Source organism: Suricata suricatta, chromosome 2, assembly GCF_006229205.1.
Source record: "Suricata suricatta isolate VVHF042 chromosome 2, meerkat_22Aug2017_6uvM2_HiC, whole genome shotgun sequence".
NCBI classification, from domain to species: domain Eukaryota; kingdom Metazoa; phylum Chordata; class Mammalia; order Carnivora; family Herpestidae; genus Suricata; species Suricata suricatta.
In genome coordinates, this window is record NC_043701.1 from 17,522,261 (window position 1) to 17,545,309 (window position 23,049).

General features: G+C 52.3%; 2 protein-coding genes and 1 long non-coding RNA gene across 5 annotated transcripts in view; 2 read left to right on the forward strand and 1 right to left on the reverse strand.

Annotated features, from left to right (window-relative positions):
* Nucleotides 1-4,403, forward strand: part of LOC115274569 (solute carrier family 23 member 1-like) — a 42,563-nt gene extending 38,160 nt beyond the window's left edge. The window contains exon 12 of the mRNA XM_029917977.1: nucleotides 776-4,403. Coding sequence (XP_029773837.1) covers nucleotides 776-1,014 — 239 coding nt within the window. The 3' untranslated portion in view covers nucleotides 1,015-4,403. The remainder of the gene's footprint in view (nucleotides 1-775) is intronic.
* STRA8 (stimulated by retinoic acid 8) lies at nucleotides 3,674-22,556 on the reverse strand. 3 transcript variants are annotated; one of them, XM_029923000.1, is made up of 9 exons: nucleotides 22,513-22,556; nucleotides 18,106-18,332; nucleotides 16,743-16,818; nucleotides 16,073-16,157; nucleotides 13,818-14,009; nucleotides 12,684-12,969; nucleotides 8,524-8,597; nucleotides 6,615-6,726; nucleotides 3,674-3,764 (listed from the first exon to the last, which is right to left on the reverse strand). In XM_029923000.1, exons 2-9 carry the CDS (start codon nucleotides 18,295-18,297, stop codon nucleotides 3,693-3,695), a joined length of 1,089 nt encoding a protein of 362 aa, XP_029778860.1. In that variant the 5' UTR covers nucleotides 18,298-18,332; nucleotides 22,513-22,556; the 3' UTR covers nucleotides 3,674-3,692. The 3 variants fall into 3 exon arrangements, with proteins under 3 accessions (XP_029778860.1, XP_029778872.1, XP_029778863.1); XM_029923003.1 differs by having other exon boundaries at nucleotides 3,683-3,764; nucleotides 6,615-6,721; XM_029923012.1 differs by lacking the exon at nucleotides 6,615-6,726.
* LOC115278527 lies at nucleotides 8,023-9,416 on the forward strand. The gene is made up of 2 exons (XR_003902943.1): nucleotides 8,023-8,384; nucleotides 8,528-9,416. It is a non-coding gene; the product is annotated as an uncharacterized LOC115278527 (long non-coding RNA).
* Nucleotides 22,557-23,049: the final 493 nt, after the last annotated feature.

Below are 23,049 nucleotides of genomic sequence, written 5' to 3' on the forward strand. Positions count from 1 at the left end.
TTGGGGAGGGACACAACAGAGCCCTCAGGTGAGAAATACACCAGATACAAAAAGAAAAGGACACAATCCGAGCTCTCTTACAGCCCAAAGTCTAGTTGGTGAGGGAGAGAACACATGTATTCATTCATTCATTCATTCATTCATTCATTCATTCATTCACATTTTCAGTGAAAACCCACTGAACTCTTGCTGTGTTCCAGGTGCTCTGCACTGAGCATACAAAGAGCAGAGAGCCATGCCCTCCACCTTCCAGAAGCCCGCAGGCTAGCAGGGGAGAAAGAAAAGAGGCAGACAATGAGAATAGAGGGGAATCGGGGTGGTGATGAGCAAACCCAGTCTCTGAGAGCTGAGGATGTCACCATGAGGAGTGCGGGGCTGCCGTCACGGAGGGCTCTCAGGGCTCCCTTCTTGAACCTCCTCCGGCCTCTTGAGAGGACCTCTAGGCTAGCACCCGCCTGGGGACACTCTGTTTTCCACACTGGTTCTCTCCACCAAGTGTAAAGTGCACCTGCATTCTAGAAACAAAGCAGTGAAGAGACCGACTCCTTGGAGGTGAGGAAGGGGCAGCGTGCCGTTGAGATTGTACCCTGGGAGCTCAGGGAGTGCCCGTGGGGGCTCTGAGCAGGACTCCAGACCCAGATGGGCAGGAGGAGGAGCAGGAGGAGGGCTGGCAGGGGAGACCTCCCATGTGCCTGCAGGAGGCGCCATAGGCTCCCCCAGCCCGAGGGCGGCTGGGTCAGTGCCCAGTCCTGACTGCTTGCCTTCTTCCTGTTAGGAAGCCTGGAGGAGAGGGGCCTCCTGGTGTGGAATCAAATCCAGGAGGAGTCTGAGGAGTCCGTGAGGGCCTTGGAGGTGTACTGCCTCCCCTGTGGGATTGGCACCACGTCCTGCACGTCCTCCTGCGCCCGGCGTCTCCCCTTCTGGCCCAGGGGGGAAGCTCACAGCCTGTTCACCTGCCTCTCCCAGAATTCCTCGGGAGAGTGCCCGGAGGGCACCACAGAAACCGACATGTGAGAAGAGCTGTCCTCACGCCTGCCCCAGGGCGCTCCTCGCCCCCACAGGCCACTGCAGCCAAATAAGTGTTAAGATCACCAGGCACGGGCTTTGACACAGTCGCTTAGTCACCACACCCCTCCTAGAGAAAACCAGTCTCCAGCGTAACCCAGTGTAACCCAGCGTCACCCAGCATCACCCAGCGTCCACACAGAAACTCTCTTAGTGCACATGCTCTTGGCAACCTCTTGACTTGCAGGGAGGAAAAGGCCTGGGGTGGGTAGGGCAGAGGACAGAGTCCTGGCTGTTGGCTGAAAAGTGACAAGGACAGTTCTCTTCCTCCTCAAAGAGGCAGGATGCCCAGGCCCCTCCAGTCGTCCCCCTCCCGGCACTGGCCCCTCAGGGCTGGCCTTTCAGGAGAGGGAAGGAGCACCCTCTGTTCTTCCAGCACTTTCTCTGAGCTCCTGGTGCTCCGGCCCGAGTCCAGCTCTGGCTGTTTGTGACAGATTGCTCCTGAATTTCACCCTCTTGGCTTCGAGGGCACAGACTCCAGCATGGGCTTCGGTGTGCTCAGGTAGGGCTGCCGAGGGGTCAGAACGCACTCCACCTAATGGCCTCCTTGTTTCATTATTTTAATAAGCCTCCAGACGGCAGCACTAACTCCCGCCTGAGCTCCCACTGGCTGGCCTGCCCTGCAAATTTCAGATTTGTAGTCTCCACGATTGGGGGAAACAATTCCTTGAAATAAAATCCCTCAACCTGTCTCCATACCTACACCCATCCCCATCCATATCCCATGGGTGCTGTTTCTCTGACGGACACAGGACTGGCTGATATGGGCAGATATCGTCAGCCAGGATACAAGGCAGATACCTGACAGACGGGGAGGAAGGGAGGAGAAGTACCATCTTACCATCTGAGGGGATTTTAAAGCTGCATGTCCACCCTGGGCTGTGCCGTGTCTGATGAGCCCTGTGGGGTGGGGAGCAGACGGCCGCTGAGGCTGAGGCGTGAAGTCGGGGAGCCTCTAGCACATGGCTGTGGGGAGAAGGGACACGGCGTTCCCCTGAGGTCCACGCTGACTGCCTCCCCGCCAGCATGTAATACTCCAGGAATGAGGGCTAAACAGGAGTGGGGTGGAGGGTGGTTAGAGCTGGTTAGGCCTGGATTTCTTGTGGACCTACTGTGTGCAGGCACCTCTGTAGAGATTCCTTCCTTCCCACGTGCTGGCTTGTTCTCGGCTGCTGGAGTGGCTGAGGGTGGTTGTGAGCACTGGGGCCGAGCCCCCCTCTTTCTGCTCAGCACAACCCCCAGCTGAGAGCCCCTACCTGCCCCCTCATTTTGGTTGTTTATGAATAGTGAAGCGACAGTCCTTGTGTATCCCCCATAGGGGGGGCCCTGGGGGTGGGCTCGTGACAGGACGTGAGGTGAGGTGCCAGCACTGGAGCTCAGAGCAGGTAGGACTGCACTTGGTTCCTAACCCTAACCTGCGCCTCAGTTTCTTGCGGGGAGAGGGAGCTGCCGAAGTCTCGGAGAGGCCGTCAGTGGAGGCCAGCTGCTGTGGTCGTGACGGGAAACTGCAAAAAGCCAGGGAACCCATTCTCTGCACACTCAGTGTTCTGGTCAGGGGTCTCCAGGGAAACAGAACCAATAGGATTTAGGACGTGTGTGCATGCGCATGTGTGCACGCTCGTCCACACAGGCATGTCTACATACATGTGCAGACACACACATAAGGATGTTAAGGAATGGGCTCATGTGGTTGTGAAGCTGGAATGTCCCAAATCCGCAGAGCGGGCGCACAGACTGGGAAGAGTTGGTGTCCGTGTTGGAAGGCAGTCACTGGTGATTCCCCACCTCCTTGTGGGAGGTCAGTCTTTAGGGCTAGTCGATCAATCCTTCAATTGATTAGATGAGGCCGACCCACATAAAGGAGGGTAATTATTCTGTATTTACTCAAAGTCTGCTGTTGTAAATGTTTATCCCATCTGAAATGGGATGTTTCATAGAAACAGCTAGAACAATGTTCAACCAAATATATGGGTACCATGGCCCAGTGAAGCTGACATATAGAATCAATGATCACATCCAGGATGCACGCCCAGGGGCCCCACCAGAAAGCTCTCAGGACACTCTGGGATCTGGTTTGAACTCCATTTAGGAGTCTTTATTACCAGAAGCAGCATATGAAGCTGGTTCTGCCTGGATGTCCTGTAGCTCCTACGGCACAGGAGGGGTCAGCCCTGTTCCCGGGTGCCCCGGGCATGCGGCATAAGAGAGCAGCCTCCAGAACTCTTCAGAACTCACCAGAACCCTGTCCTGACCCCAAGGTGTGCTGAAAGCATCTAGTGTCATGACGCCTCTGGGGACAGATCCTGCCTGTCCTTTCTTGAAAGGTCCGCGGCACAGGCTCTGGCCAGGCTGCGCCCCGCACCCACTCCCCATGAAGAGGAACGCAGGAGGAGCAGGTGGGTGCCTTGCAGCCCGCCAGCCACTTACAGCCACAATCCTGAGGGACTGACACGGGGCCGCAGTTCTTTGCCAATCGTTTATTAACAATCAGAAACGGAAACCATCCAAATGCTCTGGGACGGCCACTCCAACACGCCCCGGAAGGCTGAGCAGGGACAGCTCTGGCTGCCATCATAGTACTCCGCAGCCGCCCGCCCCGCCCGCCCCGCCCGCCCCGCCCTCCTGTGTCACAGATCGTCATCGAAGGTCTCCATGCACTGCAACATGATCATCTCGTCGTCAATGGGAATGTCTGGTTCCTGCAAAACACAAAGTGGAAGAGGATCACTTTTCATTTAAGCAATTCAGGCCCCAGGGAGATGGGAAGGCCCCCGAGTCTCTGGGACAGGCTGCCCAGTCTCTTGCCTCATCTCTGTAGCTTCCGGCCAAGAAGTAAGGGCCACAGGGGAGGGTAGGGGGAAGGTCTCCTTTCCATTTCACTCAACTCCACACTCTATGATTTTCAGAAAGGGTTTTCCTGGCTTCTTTCCATCCTGGGGGTTTCCAGGATCCCATAAGAGAGTAGAGGGGGCATCAACGCTTTATCCAAATGCCCATCGATGGAGGACAGTGCACCCCCCAAGGGAATACCGTGCAGCTGTTTGAAATTAAAGGAAGGAGCGGGTTCTCTCTCTGTGGGGTATGCTCTTTAAAAGGAAAAGGGTGAAGTCCAAGGCAGTGTTCTATCATTTGTGTTGGAAAGAGTACATAAATATGTGTAGAGTCTCTCTGGATGGCCGCATGAGGACTGGTAATGGTGATTGCGTCTGGGGAAGGGAATGGGGCGGATCTAAGGGATGCTGGTGGAAGAGAGACTAAGTTTTCTTTGTCTACCTTTTTGTAACTTTCAAGTTTTGAACTATGTACGTGGATTAACTCTTAAATAATTTTTTTAAGAAGCAGCACTTGTTGTTCAGCAGGGGATTAGGGGTTTTTTATTCCCTTTACAATGAGTCCCACCAACCTCTCTGACTCCCCATTATCTCTTCCCCTAAACATGTGCTCCTGGGTTTTGCTCTTCCTGTCTCTCCCCACCTTAGCTGAAGGTGACCCCTGCAGTTTGTTACCGTGCTGGTCAGGCACTGGTCCCCTTGGGCCCAGTCAACCATCTCATGAATGTGGGACCTGGTCCCCGGGTTGGAAGACTATGCTGACAAAGCATCTCCAGCTCCCCCTGGAGCTCGCTGTGCTCCCCAGAGGGGGGCGGGTGCATGGGGAGCCAGCATACCCAAGAGGGGACCAGGTGGGCTCTAGGAAAGTCACTTCATTCGGGGTGAAGACCAGAGCAAAGCTTGAGAAAAAGAGAGAGTGGAGCCAGGAGGCCAAGCGTCCTAGGAGGGGCCACCCACTCAAGCCTCTGTCACACCAAGTGCTTGCATGTTGTTCAGAACGGTCCAGGCCCCTATGCCCCTGAAAACTGGCGTCCGAGGCATTTTTAAGCTGCAGATTTGCAAAAGCAGCAGGACATGAGAGGTGTCTGCTGGGCTTGGGGGCTGATGCGTGTTGCATAGCAGCCTATCCACCACAGTTCACGCCCCCCTGGGCCCCTATTTGGAAATAGGGTCTTTGCAGGTGCAGTTCGTTAAGGATTGCAAGATGCACGCATCCTGGATTTAGGGTGGGCCCTTCGTCCAAATGACTGTTGTCTTTACAAAAAGATGCGAGGGGCTGACAGACACGCAGAAGAGAGAAGGCCGTGTGAAGACAGAGGCCGTGACTGGCAGGATTCAGCTGCAAGCCAAGGACTGTGGGGCCATCGAAGCTAGGAAAAGGCAGACTGTTACCCAGAGCCTTCCGAGGCAGCACGGGCCTGTGCTGCCAGCTAGATGTGGCCTTGATTTGGCCTTCTGGCCTCCAGAACTGTGCAAGAAGACTCTCTTGTTGTTTTAAGCCCATCCGAGGTGCTGTACAAGTGCTGGGTGCTAACACTGCCTTCCTAGGACCCCATATGGGTGCTAATTAAAGTTTCATCCAACGACCTCAGTCAAGCTGACAGGGGAGGTGGATGGGGAAGAGAATGAGACTTCCCGCTTTATACCAATGCCTGGTGAAGGCCGGCGGCCTCCTGCCCCAGGGCCACCTGGACATCTTGTTCAAAATACGGGTTCCTGGGGCCCTGCCTCACAACACTGCCTGAGAATCTCGGGCGCGGGGCCACTAGGGGTCCGCATTTCCCATTAGTTCCTGAGAGGATTCAAGTTCAAGTGTCTCTCTGCTTTATATAGATACTCCAATCCTGCTTGGTCTTTCTTTTCTACCACAGGCGGGGAAAGGAAGCAGGGAGAGCAAAGACTGTCCTGTTAATCTGTTCTCAGGGCCTCAGTAACGTGGACTGACTTTCCTGTGTCTGAGGGAAGGTGGACACAGAGTCAGGAACTGATGGGAGGTGGGTAGCAAGCGGAGGGGGACCCTGGGCCCCAAGTGGAGATTCAGAGTGGTCTCGGCAGAGGGAGGGAAGGATCAGTGGGAAGATCCTAGTTCCTTTTACCTACTACCTTAGCCTATTGAAAAGCTGTCCTAGTGATTTTTAGACCCGCGTTGTCATTAGTATTGCTTACCTTTTCAAATTAACAGTTGTATCTTTGCTAAATTCAGAGAGAAATTCCTCAATTATGAATCTGAAGTGGCCTGTGCCCTTGGTGCCTCACGCGTCACTCCCCTCCCCTCATGAAAGTTTCTGGAATGTACCTTCTAATGAAGACACCGTCAGCTTTTGGGAAGCAGAAATTAATGCCCTTCAAAAGCTGACCACAAACATTAGCACAGGGGCCTGGAAGAGGACAGAACAGCTTAGCCCCTTGGAAAGGTGTCAGGCAGTCACACAACATTGACAAATGCCTGCCAAGAGCCAGGTCCCTGTTTCAGGCCCACCCCAGGGAACATCCACCAGTCTCTTTCCTCAGTTTCCCTTGACGTCTTCGATGCCTCAGGTGCATCAGGCCGACACGGCCATCTGTGGAGAAGGCCGGAAAGAATTAAGGCACATAAGATGCCATCAGCCCTGTGTGGTGTGATGTGGCCGAGGTCCAGCTAAGGTGCCCTTTCCAGCGTCCTTTCTGGCATCCTGTGGGAGGTGAGCGGAGGCCTCCCTGCTTTCTGCTCGGTCCTACCTGTTTTAACTGAGTGTTAACACAGCAAAGGCTTTTAAAAAACTCGATGATCTGCATATAGAGCTGAAACTTCTCCTCGGGGTTTTCTGGGTTGCTGCTGGCAAACGCTGAACTGACAAAACCAAGAAGAAACAGCAAATATTTAGAATCCTAATCTTCGGCCTCTCCTTGTCCCTGCTAAAATATTTGGGTCACTGTGTGAACCACGCACTCGGAAACACCTGGCTGAATTCACAGACAGCCTGGAGGTTTGCGTTGCCTCAGCTTCGATGTCACATGTGGAGCCAGTGGGAAAAGAGAGACAACGGCGAGACTGACTCCCGTGCCCTAACTTAGCGTTCTGAGCCGTGGACTCTGGAAGAAGCAGCTCAACCGTACCTCTCCCTCGGGCTCGCCCTCACTTAGTCGTGCTTCCCGGTCCTGGTCCCCCGGGAAAGCTGAGGGAGGTCAGGGGGCACTGGCCACACTTGAGCTCAGTCCCCTGAGCCACCTCCCCTCCGTAGGTGTCACACAGAATGCAGGCCTGATGCAGGGAGGAGGCCTGCTTTGCAAACTCCTTCCCATGAACTCATTCCCAATGCCTTCCTGGGACCATCAGGGAAAGTCCAGAAACTTGAAAGAAGCCCTAAGTCATGCTGGTTGACCTCACTTCCTCTGGGAATGAGGTCCCACAAGCGGTGCAGATACCCCCTGGCAGCAATCTGTGCCTTTCCCAGGGGGAGCAGGAAACATTTAAAAACAATTTTTTTTAATGTTTATATTTGAGAGAGAGAGAGAGAGAGACAGAGCATGAGCAGGGAAGAATAGGGAGAGAGGGAAACAGAGAATCTGAAGCAGGGTCCAGGCTCTGAGCTGTCAGCACAGAGCCTGATGCGGGGCTTGAACCCACGAACTGTGAGATCATAACCTGGGCAGAAGTTGGATGCTTAACTGACTGAGCCACCCAGGCGCCCAGCAGAAAACATTTTTAATAGGTCATTCTCATGTTCATCAGCAGCGTAAAGAGATCCAAATTGACAAAGTTGGGCCGGGCCCAGCTCGGAAATAGGGACATTGGCCTCCAACCCGTTTCAGCAGAACCCCCCCCCACACACACACACAGCTGAGAAGAGCTTACGTCGCTCCATCAAATCACTTCGGAGAGTTGGGACAAGTCTGCCGAGGCCCAGTGGAGCAGGCAGACCCAAGGAACCCAGGCTGGTGTCAGGGGACCAGGGGACAGCCTGGCCGCATGGCCTTGGCAGAGAGTGGGGATATTTGTTGGGGTATGAGGACCGGAATGTCACCTCACTCCCAGAGTAGAAAACCTAAATAATTGGGTGTTTTATTATTATTTTAAGCCATGACACGAGCACAGGTACTCGGGCCTAGAGGTTAGAAGAAAGACCTCAGCTTTTCAAAGCAGCGGGGAATTTCTGCCCTCAACCAAGCTCTCTTTGGGAAAATGTCCTTGCTTATTTGGGAATCTCCCCAGACTGTGATTTGTGTCTTCTTGCTTCGTGGGGTCAGCGGTCTCCTCCTCCCCTCTTTCCACCTCCATCCCCAGCAGCACTGTGAAAAGCCACTTCTACCCGAGCTCCGGGCGCAGGCCCCTTGCCCCGTTGGCCCAGGTTCTCGGGGGCCCCCCGAGCCCCTGCCCGCCTCTCAGAGCGGGCAACCCCAGCAGCCTGTCCATGGCTTCTCAACCCGGGAAGACGGTGCAGCGTGAACAGCCTGGAGTCCATGACCCGCCGCGTCTCCGCCCTGGGCCAGGAGGGAAGCGCTTTCTATGTGAGTCCCAACCACACACGGAAGTGGGTCTTGAACTTGGGCTGAATGATGCACCCCTCTGTGGGGCTGCAGGGGGGCGGCCCCTCGGCATCCCCACAGGGGTTCCCACACTCACACGATTTCATACCCCCTGCCTCACCTAGAGCTCGAGGTACTTGGAGCCTCGCTTTTCTCCAGGAAACTTGCCACATCGAAGGCATCTTCAAAGAGGATCTGAAGAAAGGCACAGAAGGTGGCGCGTCAGAAAGAACTAGTTTGGCGCTCGCTCTGGGCGGCTGGTGGAGAGGCACAGAACGGTTCTCTCTTTCACCCTCATTTCCCAAGGGTGTGGGTATGTGAAAGCTGGGGCGCAAATGCAGGATTGCCTCTTGGTGACCTTCCCTGGACGGCTGCAGGAGAGCCAGCTCCTTGTCCTGCCACTCGCTGAGCCATGCGACCTCAGACACGTGACCCCCTTTCTCGAATCTTCCTCTTATGTTAAGGGAATCACAGCAGCGCCCACCCACAGGGGCGCTTCGGGAATTCAAGAAGAGGTAGGCGAACACCTGCTGGGGAAGAACCCAGAGTGGACGGGCTGGTTCTCTCAGGGACCTCCTCCCAGACCCTCGTGGAGATCAGCAAGGGGATATTAGAAGGTCGCCATAAAATGTCCAGTGCGTCAGCTATTACTGAATATTAATCTGTCCTATAAAAGAAACACATGCCCCGTGAGGAACACTTTGGAACACAGAAACCGAGAAGGAAAATGAAAATCAGTGAGAAGCGGTCCCACCCAGAGCGGTCCATTGTTGGCAGACTGACCTATTTCCCTCCAGTCATTTCCCGAGGCGCGTTACATCAGAGATCCCCGATTCTGCAGTCCTGTTATTCAGATGGTTTGCAGTCCTGCTGCTCTTTAATTTCTTGAAGAATATTAGATATGCCACAGGAATGTGATACATAGACTTAGGAATGCAAGATTTAGCAAATAAAAATGCAGGCTGCTTAGTTAAATTTGAATTTTAAATAAAGTCATGGTTTTTTTTAGCATAAGAATGTCCCAGATATTGCGTTGGACAATATTATATTAAGATTTTCACCAGGGATGCCTTATTGTGTCTGACACCCCATTTACAAGAGCAGCTGCCCTGAGAAGAGGAGAGGGAGCTCTCTGGCCTGTTCCAGCAGTTTCCACAGGGTGTCCCCTCTCCCCTCACCTGGGACACACTGCTCTGTCTCTGGAGGTCTGGGGTCTGTCTTTCTTATCTTCTTACAATTTTCTTCCCCCAAACTGAATCCCTTGGGACTCTGGCCATGTGGATGGCCCTTTTTTTTAAATTTAATTTTTTTACTGTTTATTTTTGAGACAGAAACCGATGGCAAGTGGGAGAGGGGCAGAGAGAGAGGGAGACACAGAATTCGAAGCAGGCTCCCGGTTCTGAGATGTCAGCACAGAGCCTGACGTGGGGCTCGAACTCACGAGCCATGAGATCATGACCTAAGCCAAAGTTGGACATTGAACCGACAGAGCCACCCAGGCACCCGGACGTCCCTTCTCCTGATCTTCTGGACATTTTATGGTGACCTTCTTTCTAATATCCCCTTGCTGATCTCCAAGAGGGTCACTGGGAAGAGGTCACTGAGAGGACCAGCCCATCCACTCTGGGTTCTTCCCCAGCAGGTGTGAGGCAGGGTCCTGGGGCCGAAATTCCTGCCTTCCACCAATCAGCCCACTGAAGTTCCAGGCCACACACTGTCCTTAGCTGTGCAAACAGCTCTCACAACTAGCCTGGCAGGGGGGCAAGGGGGCACTGCCAGGCTCTGAGGCCCTTCCAGAGCACCTGGCATTCTCAGGGGGCCTTGCTTCTCAGACCCTCCCAGGCCCATGTGACCCTTCAGGAACTGACCACAAACACAACTGTTCTGCGGCAGAACCTCTCCAGATGGATCAGGAGCTATAAAGGTTTCACTGCAACTAGTTTAGCAGCCAGAGTAGGAGTGACCGTGGCTCTGGGCATGTCCTCGGTGTAACTGTTCTCTCTTCTGTTCACCTGGTCCCCCAGCCCTGGGTTGGCCCAAGCCCGGGGACGGCAGTGCAGCAGGGCCCTGATCTGGGCACTCCTGAGGGACGCTGCTGCCAGAGCCCTTAGCCCTTTCTGGAAAAGATCAGCTGCTTCCCTGATTTGGGGACTTTAGGGTCTGGGTTGGGTCTGCTCGTCTCTTTGGAAAGGTTCGTGCTGCAAAAACACACACGCACGCACGTACACCTCGGTTCACAGCCCGACGCGCTTGTCCGCACGTTTGGCATATATTTTCCTTGTGCCTTCTTTGTGTGATACTTCAGGGCCAGGCGATCCGGGGCTGCAAAGACATCGATGTGCCTTGGGTGGGAGGTCTTCAGCCGCTGGCTCCCTGGCCCCACTTTGGCCACTATGGAGGAAAACTCTGGTCCTCTCATGGCGAAGCCAACATGAACGGACAAATAGAGGAGAAGCCAAGTCCAACTGGGGGAGGGGAGGGGACAAACGCAGAAGCTGATTGACTGTTGCATATATGCACTGAGAGTTCCTTCCAAAAATGCCCTCAGGCATCAGTCACCTGGGGTGTTTGTTAAAAATGCAGGTTCTGGGGCACCTGGGTGGCTCAGTTGGTTCGAATTCCACTCAGGTCATGATCTCACGGTTCACCAGGTCAGGCCTTGCGTCAGGCTCTGTGCTGACAGCTCGGAGCCTGGAGCCTGCTTCAGATTCTCCCTCTCTCTCTGCCCCTTCCCCACTCACGCTCTGTCTCTCTGTCTCTCACAAATAAATATTTTTCAAAATGCCAGCTCTGAGCCACCCCCCCCCTTAGGGACTCTGATTCAGTGGGTCAGTGGGTTTGAGGTATGAGTCAGGTAGCTGCCTTTTTACTAGGCTCCACTTGAGAAGGATCAGGGGACATCACGGAAGACTGACAATAAATAGATGACCAAAGGGCAGAAAGATTTGAAACATTCTGTGGTGAAGGAACTACAAACTCTGAAGCAGGAGCTGGGAATCCTGGACAAGCCGGCCCGGTTGGTAGGTCTCCTCAGTAAGCTGGAAGCATTGGACTCGGTGACTGACATCTTGCTGCCTGCCGGGCCCTGGGCCCTGAGGGCTCGGAAACTTCTGGACGTTGGAGCATTCCAGGGCTGTAACCCCGGGGTCCCCAGCACTAGGAAGCTGTCTGGCTCTGAGGCTCCCCAGGGAGCCACAGAGCATCTCCTCAAAGAAACCACCCACTGAGGGTTGTTTGGAAAGTCAGGATAAAGCTGAGGGGTGCCGCTGACCTGCTGGAGGCCATGGCTACTTAGCGTCGTGCAAAGCACGGGACAGGCGCAGAGGGCACAGAACTGCCTGTCCCAGGGGAGAGAAGCAGGTCAGACAGGCCTGAGAGGCAGCAGCAGCCTCCTGAGGCTGTTCTAATTCTGGAAGCCCAGCTGAGGGGCCCACCTTGATCTCAGCACGGAGTGACCACAGATGCCACCAGACACACCGGTTTGAGAGGCACATTGATAGTGAAGGTGTGATTGCTTCTCTGGGTGCATTCCTCTCTTTTCATTGAATGGCAGCAATGCTCTTGGGTGTAGGGACTGACCTCCTTGTAGGGTTTGGGCCTAATTGGTCCAAACATAATACTTTCTCAATGATATCAGTCACTGGCTCAGTAATCTCGCAGTCTGGCTAATTCTGGCCAATGGGAGGGCAGGAGAGGTATGGCAGAAATTTCTGGAAAAGTTCTTTTTTGACCATTAAGAAAGAGCCACAGGAATCTCTCTCTTACCTGATGTAGAGGAGGGACTACAGTCAATGTTTCCTAGCTGTTATTCCACAGTTGCATGGGCTGGGGAAGGTGGGGGGTGGGGTGGGGGGACACATGGTGAGAAGCCAGCCTTACAAGGAGGCAGAGCAGGGAGAAGGGAAGGACCGAGTCCATGGCGGCATCACTGACTCACGGGACGCCCTCCTTGGGACCTCCCTGCATGTGAGAAGCACCTTTCTCTTCACTTGTTTCATGAGCAAGTAACTAGCAGTGAAAACAATCCCAACTGATACAATCTTTTAAGCCTTCTCTTCTGTAGTCCCCGTGGAAAGGTCAGGAAGCAGGAGAAAAAGAAAGCCATTCTGTGGTGGTAGTGCTTATGCCGGGAAAATTAGGAACCCATAGCGTGAGTCAGAATCTAAACACTTCCTCATGTTTGGTGAGTGACTCCAAGCAGATCTCTGGTGTCTCCAGACCAAAGGGGACAGAATCGTTCCCATGCACGCCTCCCCCTGACCCAGAGACAGGTCTGCTCACCTCCTCCGGGGTAGAGAAGAGCGAGCAGCTAGCTCCTTGGCTGTCAACCCCACTGTCCTTCATGCTGCCCTCGGTACATCCTGGCTCCTCATAGGCACCTGCAAGGCCCGGGAGGCTGCTGCCCCTCTGTGCCCAGGCCTGCAGGAGACTGGCCTTCCTCTCCTCAGAGAGGTTCTGCCACAGGTAGGAGATGGCTGCAGAGACGATGGGCAGCATCACCTCCTGTGAGGAGACAATCCCGTTCCCGATCAGAAGGTCCATCGTCTGTTTGTAAAAGTTGAGATACCTGGAACAGAAATGGCGTCATCTCCCAGACCTGAAGCTACTGGCCAAAGGTCCCTCCCCAAGTGGTCTCCTCAGGTTTCTGTTAGTGGGGTGGTCCACAGCACATGAGCATTGCCACAGCTCTGTGGTTTACCAGGGGCTTGCTTAGCCTTTCTAGTTGGCATGCCCCTGACACCTGGAGAGTGGAAGCCATCTTGGGGGCCATGGAATGATATAGATCTGTGCTCCAGGTCCCTCCCCCACATCTTCCCAGAGTTCCCATGGAGCTCCCTGCCCAAGGAGCGCATACTCCTGCTCAGCTCTCAGCTCATGGGAAAACTGCTTATAACTCCAAGCCCTGTGAATGTGCAGTCGTGATATGATGCTTGCTTTATTTCAGGGCCTGAAAGGCTCAGCTGTGGAGTGAGCCTCCTTCTATTGGCCTCCAGAGGCTAATATGGCCGCTGTGGGTCCCGTAAGAGGGGCACTGAATGGCTGTTGGAGTCTGAGGCAGTCATTCACTCTGTTTCTTACTATAAGACCAGTAATGCAGCTGGGGCGTGTGTATGTGTGTGTGTGGGGTGTGGGGGTATTTGGTCCTCCTAATCCCCATCATAGCCCCCACAAAGTCACCCCAAATAAATACCCAGTCTAAGTAAACTCGGTGTATGTGCTATGCAATGTAGCTTCAAGATCATTTCTCTAGCCCTTCTGCCAACCCCATCTCAAGCCCCTAACATATGGGAAGTCTGGAGCTTCCTGGATCTGGGGCCTGGTCTGGAAGCGCTCTGGGGAAGCGGCGTGCGGCAGAGCCTGTGTCCCCTTCCTCACGGGAGCTCCGGCCTGAAGCCACCCTCCAACCATTCACACCGTTCAAACTCCATGAGGCCTGGCAACCAGGTGACTGGGGAGGGTAAGAGCTCCACTTTTTCCTCTTCTTTCTCCTTCTCTTCTTCCTCTTCCTCCTCTTCCTCCTCTTCTTCCTCCTCTTCCTCCCCCTCAGCATCCTTCCTAATTGCCTCAACTGGGCACCAGGTGGCAGAGCCTTTATTTGAGACCAGGCTGGTAAGAAAACAGAAACAAGACAGCCACAAACTAATGTCCCTCATAAACATTGACACTGAAATTCTGAACACAATTTTAGTGTGTGTGTGTGTGTGTGTGTGTGTGTGTGCATACACATCATGACCAAGTGGGGTTTATCCTAGAAATCCAATATGGCCGGCTCAAACTTTGATGAAATTTCATCGGTGGAACTCACTGTAACAACAGATTAAAGAAGAAAAACCAAACGATCACCTCAATAGAGGCAGAAAAGCACTTGGCAAAATTTAACATCTGTTCTTGACAAAAACTCTGCAAACTAGGAAGAGAAGGGAACTTCCTCAACCTGATAAAGAGCACCTACAAAAAACCTACAGTTGACATCATACTTAACAGTAAAAGACTGAGTATTTCTCTGCTAAGATCAGGAACAAGACAGGGATGTTCACTCTTACCACTTCTATCCAAAATTGTATTACAGATTCTAGCCAGTCCAATAAGATAAACAAAAGAAATAAAAGATACACAGATCAGAAAGGAAGAAGTTCTACTGATTTTGTTTGCAGACGACACTATAATCTATGTAGAAAATCCCAAAGAATCTACAAATATGTGACTAGAACAAAGAAGGAGGTTTAGGAAGGTTTGATCAGGTCAATATATGAAAACTAACAGTATCTCTATAGATTAGTAATGACCTGGAAAATTGAAATTTTAAGGAGTGCCATTTACAACAGCACCCCAAAACACTAACTACTTAGGTTCAAACCAAAAGCTCAACCTTGAAAAGAAAAAATGGGTAAGTTAGACTTTATCAAAAATTTTATTTTTATTTTTTTATTGAAATTTTTTAATATTTTATTTATTTTTGAGAGAGAGAGACAGCATGAGCAGGGGAGTGTCAGAGAGAGAGGGAGACACAGAATCTGAAGACCGGGTCCAGGCTCTGAGCTAGCTGTCAGCACAGAGCCCAATGCGGGGTTCGAACCCACAAACTGTGAGATCATGACCTGAGCCGAAATTGGACACTTAATCGACTGAGCCACCCAGGCGCCCCTACAAAAATTTTAAATTCCGTTCTTTAAAATAGCAGTTTTAAGAGAATGGAATAGCCTGGCGCAATTTGGAAAACCAGGATTTATACCCAGAATCTCTTCATCCTGATAAGAGTAACCTCCAAGGCATCATGTTGAGTTAAAAAGCAAGTGCACCAGAAGAAAACATGGGAAGATTCTTTTATTTTTGACATTAATTTTTAAAATGTTTATTTATTTTGGGGGGCAAGGAAAGAGGGATAGAGATAATCCCAACCAGGGATCCCTTGCCCAGTGTGGAGCTTGACGTAGGGCTCCGTCTCACGACCGTGCGATCACTTCCTGAGCTGAAATCAAGAGCTGGACACTTAACCGACTAAGCCACCCAGGCATCCCTCATTTCAGAGCACAGAAAGCCTTTCTGAATAACCACAACAGATGGACAGATTAGACTTCATTTTTGCATGGCTGAAACAAAAAGAACAAAAACATCCAAAGCAAAATAATAAAATAAACGACCAAAAGGTCATTATTTGCAAGCCATGTCCTAAAAGACAGCAAATTTCTTGGTATACACAGAAGGCTTCTGCGGCTATGTAAGAAAAAGACCACCAACACAACAGGAAAATGGCCAAAAAATAGGCACTAGAGGTTCCCAGGAAAGGAAATACAACGGATCTTGAAGGAAAACACTGGATTTCACTCGTAATTTAATTAATCAAAATACAAGAACTATAAAATATAATTATTCCTGAGGTGATGCCACACTTTCAATTGCTGTAGGTCTATAATATATCTAGAGAAAAACCCTCAGTATTGTGAGTTAAAAAGAAAAGTGGCCATTCTCACATGGGGACACGATACAAGTATTGGTAAGATTTGAGAATGGGACACAGGTGTGTCTTACATTGACACGGAAAGGGTCGCTTGTGGAAATGGATGGGGTTGCGATCAATGGCTGATCATTTAGGAAACGCCAATGCAGTTGTCTGCCTCACTGAGTCGGTCTGTCCTTGCCGATCGCAAGGAGGTGCTTGGGGGCCTTACCTGTGGTTTCCAGAGCACATGCTGACGTATTCCGCCTTGACCTCCTCTAAGCTGTTTGCATTCCCGTCCTCCAGGTTGAAGGATTCTGTGGGGGAGGTGAAGGCAGGGGTCACAAACGGACAAGTCCAACCTCCGCTGAGTTTCTCTTGCCTTTCTGATCCAGGTGGACCCCGAGTGGACCGGAGCCCGCCCAGATGCTGGTTAGGGAGTCAAGGGTCCAGGTTCACCTCTCCCTCTAGCTGTGAGGGGGGAAAGCTTCCCGAACCAGCCCTTCTCAGTCGAGACACCAGAAGTATCCCTTTGAGAATTCAGTTTCCACCAGCTTTATCCAACCCAGATTCCTAGCCAGCCACTGTTCCCAAACTGAGTGCCAAGAAAGGGAGCCATGCTCGGTTTTTGAGTGTGATAAGTAACAGTCTGCTTCCTCCTCGGGCTCTCCAGATGGGATCAGGTACCTGATGACTTCTGTCTGTCCTGCCAGACCGTAAGCTCCGAGTGCAGGTGCGCAAATCTCCTTGTGCCCCTGGCCCAAGCACAGTGCTGGGCACACAGCCAACATGCAGTAAATATCTATTCACTTGGCTTAACCCAGTCTCTCTGCTTTCCCTGGAAAGATCAGCCAGTCTTTCCCTGGGAAGGAGATGGGGATGGCCCATGGGGGGTCTATTACCTTTCAGCTTCAGAAGATTGTCCAAGGTTTGCTCTAGCTCCTGAATGTGATTCTTCGCCTTATTCAAAACCTGCCACTGGGGACAGAGACAGTTGATGCTGGAAAGCCAGCCTTATACCACCCCGCCGCCGAGACTACATTCTTGAGGAAAGAGGAGTCCATTCCCCAGGCTGAGACCATGCTCCCTCAGATGCAAAGTCACACTCCTTGACATTGTCAATAAAGAGGGCGGGAAGTTTGTTTGGAAGCATCGCCAGAATGGAGATGGTTCTCACTGAAATGCTAAAATATTTAGAAACATCGAGTGTTCTGCAAACTCCAAGGGCTTCCAAAGGGCAAACCACTATATATGCTCCTTGAAGGTGGAGTGAGGGGCGCCTGGGTGGCTCAGTCAGTTGAGCGTCCGACTTCAGCTCAGGTCATGATCTCACAGTCTGTGGGTTCGGGCCCCGCATTGGCTCTGTGCTGACAGCTTGGAGCCTGGAGCCTGCTTCAGATTCTAAGTCTCCCTCTCTCTCTGCCCCTCCCCTGCTCGCTCTCTATCTCTGTCTCTCAAAATAAAATAATAAAGACAAAAAAAAAAGCAGGGGCATCTTTGTTCATATTCTTTCAGCCAAAATCCCTCTCGGTGCTACTCGGCACCTTGCACAAAGGTGCTCGGGATGTCACTCAATCAGGACACAGTCATAGGGGCCCTGGCCCCGTGCCACCTGGAAACCATCCAACCAGCTGGTCTCTGGAAAGAGCACCAGGTCTGGAGCCGGGAGCTGAGGCCCTCCTCCTGGCCCTGCCACCAACTAGCTGCAGGTCCCTTTGGACTCCAGTGCCTCCTCTGTTCCAGAAGGAAGGAGCAGATCTCAGGGCTCTCTCCCCTTCTTGAGACCTCCTATGGTGCTCCTCCAATAATAGGATCTCCATTCCTTCTAGCACCACCTCCGAACCACCAGAACGTTCCTCCATGCTCTGCCAGAGGCACCCATAAGCAATAAAGGAGCCATCTAGGGAGAAAGGCAAAATCAAGGGCAGGACAGATAAATGCTTACCCAGGGGCTCTGCTGCCTAGCGGAAAAGATCTGGTTGGTGCACAGAACCAAGTCGCGCACACGTGCGTGTGTCTGTGTGTGCATGCATGTGTGCACACGTGCATGTGTGTTTGAGGTGGAGATGCAGGGTGTGGGAGCAGCTGCCGGAGGTCACCCCTGTCCACTCGAGGGAGAGGCACAGGAGTCACCTCTGATCACTGCCCCCGGCCCTGCTGCAGCCCTGACGGTGGGGCCGGGGGGCTCCAGGCCGGTCCCCACCTCGCCCCACAGTCCCTCCGCACGTGGAGACGTTCCCTCCCACACCTCTGAGGTCCCCTTACCTTTGAGGCTGTGAGATCGGACTGGGAGTAGACGATTTTGCGGAGGTTGCTGAACAGCCCCAGCAGGGTGGCTCGGTGGCGGGCCTGGGACTGGCGTCGGCGGGCCACCCGCGGCTCGAGCTTCTGCAGCCGCGCCAGGGTCCAGGGTGTCGCTTTGCCACTGGGGTTACCGCCTTCTCCAGAGGTCGCCATGATCAGCTATTATATAGTATGCCTTGTTTTCTGCCCTAAATAATAAAGATACACTATTGAAGAATGAGGAGGGCAGACTGAAGCAGAAAGCGGTTACCACTGTCAGGTCACACGTCCCAAACCAACGAATATGATCAATAACCTACACAGTAAGGAAGAGAGGACACAAAAATCTAGAATTTAAACTGGACTCCTAAAAACACAAGCTGCTCATATTTGACTTACAGTTGAAGGGCACTGCTGCTGTACCCCAGGAATTTTCCAGAACGTTGCAGGTACTCACCAGACACTTGTTAATTGGCTGGCTTTGGCCAAGGAGAGCAAGGCACACCCCTGAGATCTCAGGCCTTACAGTCTATGGAAAGCTGAACAGGCATGTGTCCCCACCCTACCGTGTGTCTTTGATCTGGGCAGTGGTTACACAGGTGTATGTACAAAAAGAAACTTATCAAGGAATGTTCCTTAGATTTGTGAGTATATATATGTATATATATATATACACATAAATGATCTTAAAAAAGAAGAGATGCACTTTCCTACCTGTGAAAGCAAAAAGTCACATAGCAACAAGGTTCTGAGGGTTCTGAGGATGATCATTAGGTTGTCACATCTGAGTTTACAAAGCAGGAGCCCTCCCTTAAGAGGGGCGATTCTGGGATGGATACATAACAGTTTTAGTAAAAGATGGGGACCAAGATCTCTTACTTGAGCCATAGACCCCACCACCCAGAGCACAGCCCGCCCTTTGAACAGAGGGGGTCACATCTTCATCCCCTCTCTACTCCCAGAAGGTGCTCAGTGCTGGAGTTTTGAGTGAATTCTAGTGGGAGCCCTCCTCTGGGTCCCAGGCTGCCCTGAGCTCAGTCCTGCCCCCCAGGGACATCGCATGACCTCAGCCTGGGGTCTGCCCATTTTGATGTATGCCAACCACCTGGGGGGATTGCAGAAAATACACATGCCCAGGCCCCACTTTGAAAATACTGGTTCTGAATCTACCGGGCCCGGGCATCTGGTAGATGATCCACTCCCAGGTGATGCTGATACCTTCACGCTTTGAGCCATCACTAGGGCACACACAGCAACACCTCTCTCCAAGCACCACAGCTGGCAGCTGGGAGTGAAGTCTCCTCCATAGAGGGAATATCGGGGAAGGAGGCTTGAGAAAGCATCCCCACTAAGTTCTATGGGGAGAGCCACAGAGACAGTGAACCCGGTTGGGCAGCGTGGGATTTTTAAAACGCCATTTAGATCAGAAAGCAAACCTCCTACCAACAATGTAATTTTCACCAGGGGGTCTATTTTCCCTCTCTTTGTTTCTCAAAACAATGGCAGGAAGATGGTAAGTGGGTGCCACTTTGTCCGCGGGTGTCTGCGCCACTGACCCATGAAGCTCCTGTAACATTTATTACCCAGAATGCCACCATCAGCACGCAGAGGACAGCCACCGAATCTGCACAGGCCCATCCAGCCTGATGGCTGGATTAAAAACACTCCATAGCCTCACTTGCCAGACACTGACAAATCTTTAATAGGGAGAAAAGTGAAACAAGGAACGTTTTGAATTGCCTAGGGAAAAAATGAGAAACTTTTGAACCTAAGAGCATAGATTTCCTTTATTTGCTTAAATTAAGGACAAATGAATGATACTGGACACCAGGTAATTTAGGTGGGTAAACAGAAGTAAAATAAACACCAGCATTTCTCCCAGGATCTAGAATTCTCTAAGGGTTTCAGAATACTGACATCGAAGGCCCCGGGGCTTGTGGGAAATCTGGAGCTCTCACGGTGCCAATGCTGATAATTTGGGTTTCCTCCCAGGCTTCTCCCGAAGCACACTCCACTCAGATACCTGGGTGGCTGTATGGCTTTAGTCACAGGATAAGGGTTGCAGCCCCCTGCCTCTCCCACAGGGGACAGACCCCTTGGGCCAGACTTCACTGCAAGACCCTCCTTCCGCCATTTCCCCAGGTTGGCTCTTCTGCTAGGAAAGGGGACACCAGCTGTAAAAATGAGCCTGAGCAGGGATCTCTCATTTACAACAGAACGAAACAAAAACAAGCCTTTTCTCCTGAATGCCCTGTGCAGGGGCCACATGTGTTGAGGAGCCTGACCCAGCGGTGTAAGGAATTAGAGCAGTGTAGACAGCAGAGTCCGAGACTCTGTCCCCGGGGGCCTGGAAATCTACATTTTGGTAGCCGACTCCCCCGTTTTCCCTGCCCCAGCACCAGTAACAGAAATATTTGCTCTCCTGCCTCCCACCCTCTTTTCTGCGGCCCCTGCCTGTCCGCCCTGGGATGCTGCCTCTCTCCCTGTCCCCCACCCCTCCCTCTGTCCCCCGCCCCCTAGTCTCTACCTCTCAAGAGTCAACCTGTCCTTTGATTCCTAGTTTAGGCCCCAATTCCTCTAGTAAGTTGCCCAGCCCCGTCCACACCAGTTTCTAAGTTAATCTTGATTTGCCAACAAATTAGTAAGATCCTTGGTCGGGATTCACATATCGGGCTTCTAAAGTGTCCTTCGCACGGGAGGTCAGAATAGGGTTATGACAGGGGAGGATTATGGAGAGACCTTGGAGGCACGGAATAGCAGCTAGCCCGACCCAAACCTGGAAGACCTCTCTGGAGCCCAAGCATTGTGATCTCTTGAATTCAGTTTTTGGCCTGATTCACAGTGAGAGGCACCCATCGCAGAAGCTTACAAAAAGCCTTCGAAGGGGATGCAGGCCGGTTGGCACACACGAGAGGAACGAGAGGAGGGGAGGGATTACCCAGGGGCAGGAATCTGGGTATCCTTTTCTCTTTTTTAAAAAAATTTTTTATGTTTATTTATTTTTGAGACAGAGAGACAGAGCATGAGCAGGGGAGGGGCAGAGAGACAGAGAGGGAGACACAGAATCCGAAGCAGGCTCCGGGCTCTAAGCTGTCAGCACAGAGCTCGATGCAGGGCTCGAACCCACAAACCACGAGATCATGACCTGAGCTTAACCAACTGAGCCACCCAGGCGCCCCTGGATATCCTTTTCTGACTCAGGAAACTGGCCGTGTTTGGGGGCTGGGTGTAAATGTCTGGGCAGCCAAAATGTGCGAGGATCTTGGGAATGCAGGACAGAGCTACTGGGTGAAAGGAAACTAGTCCTAAGAACCCACCATGGGTGGGGTACTGCTGCACCCAGAGATGGTACCCGGCCAGGGGGAAAGGCGGGCTGGATTACGGACTGGCTCAAGACCCGGGCTGCAACTCCAGGTCTGTGTTAATCTCCCATGCGACTTTGTATAAGCCAGGAAGCCCAAGGCCTTCGTTTGTCTGTATATGGGGGGAGAAGGTCTGTATAAAGTGTGCTGCCTCCGTAAGGTCATTGTCACGATTCTATGACTACCAGAGCAAAGGCACGCAGCACAAGCTACTGGTGTTGGCGCAGGTGGAGTACACAACGGGGTGGGAAGCCAAATCGGGAGGGATTCTGGGCGCCGCGGCCCCATGGACAAAGGTTTGCTGGACATTTTTTCTGTGAAAACCCCATTTGTTCTGCAGAAAACCGGAGCCAATGGTAATAGGCATTTCAGAATGGCCAGAACTCTGGCCTTTAAAAGCTTTTTACTGCAGTCTAACAGTAAGTCAGAAGTCAGCCTCATCGATGCACTCTTCTAGAAAGGCACTGTGACGGCTCACACTGTCATGCCTTACTTTTGCTATTCCTCATCTATAAAGCAGAACATACTTTCAACTCACCTTTATTGACTTTCCAATTAAATACTAACACTTTCCTATTAAAACACCGCTTAATACACACTTGGAGCTGACATTTTAAAAACTCCTTACACTATTTAAAAAAAAAATATGACCTCTCCCTCTTCTGAGATTCTGAGAAATTTCCTCAGTTTTTAGCATCACTCCACAAGACGTTCGAGTGAGACGCTCATCAGAAAACCCTAGGCAAAAGTACACAATAGGCCAGCTAATGGTTTGCAACTCCCAGCCGGCTCCCTCCGGTTCCCTACGCTTATCAGATCATGTAAAAGAAAAATCCAAAATCAGTCTCGGAGTTTGTCACGATGACTGAGACAAACGCCCGCTGAAGGTCTGGCCCCAGACCTCCACGTTCACCTGCTTGGATACACGGGCACGAATCAATTGCATGTGCCCGAACACCCACAAGGCCAAGTGCGCCTGTGTGAGGCTGAGCGGGTGTGGTAACCACAGCCTTCGGTCTATACTCACGCGCTGCGGGAGGTGGGCGCCCGTGCACACGACGTCCCCCCTCCCTGGACATTCGGGAGGTCGCCTGAAGCCCTGACAGCCAGGACAGCTGTCCCTGGCCTTGCGCGCCAACCAGACTGGGGACTCTAGCTCTTGCCCCTGCCAGGAGACAGACCCAGCGCCTCGAGACCGGGCTGGGGACCAATCACTGCCTGTCCCCCGCCAACACAGCCAATGGGGAAGCGCGGTGGCGCACCAATGAGGGTGCAGGCCGTGGAAGAAAGAATGTAACGAGTTGTTTCAAGGAGATACAAAAGAGGCACACTGACCTTCTCACCTTGCCAGGTGGCTCCTTTTCAAGTGGGGGGTCACGCAGGGACAGGGAGGGAGGGAGGGGGATGCCTATGCCACCCCAGGTGCCCTACACAGCCCACAGAGGACCAGAGGGATGCTCTCCAACTGGTTCCACTCACCTGATCCTGAGCCCAGTTTCCTCATCCCTCAAATGGGGCGATGACCCCTACCTTAGAGGTGTTATCTTGAGACTTACAAAGGGTT

Coding starts and splice junctions, on each gene's coding strand:
- STRA8 (XM_029923000.1), bottom strand. CDS start 18,297: ATGGCGACCTCTGGAGAAGGCGGTAACCCCAGTGGCAAAGCGACACCC. Junction 16,158..16,742: donor CAATCTTCTGAAGCTGAAAG/GTAATAGACCCC, acceptor CCTCCCCCACAG/AATCCTTCAACCTGGAGGAC. Junction 14,010..16,072: donor ATGTGCTCTGGAAACCACAG/GTAAGGCCCCCA, acceptor TTTTCTTACCAG/CCTGGTCTCAAATAAAGGCT.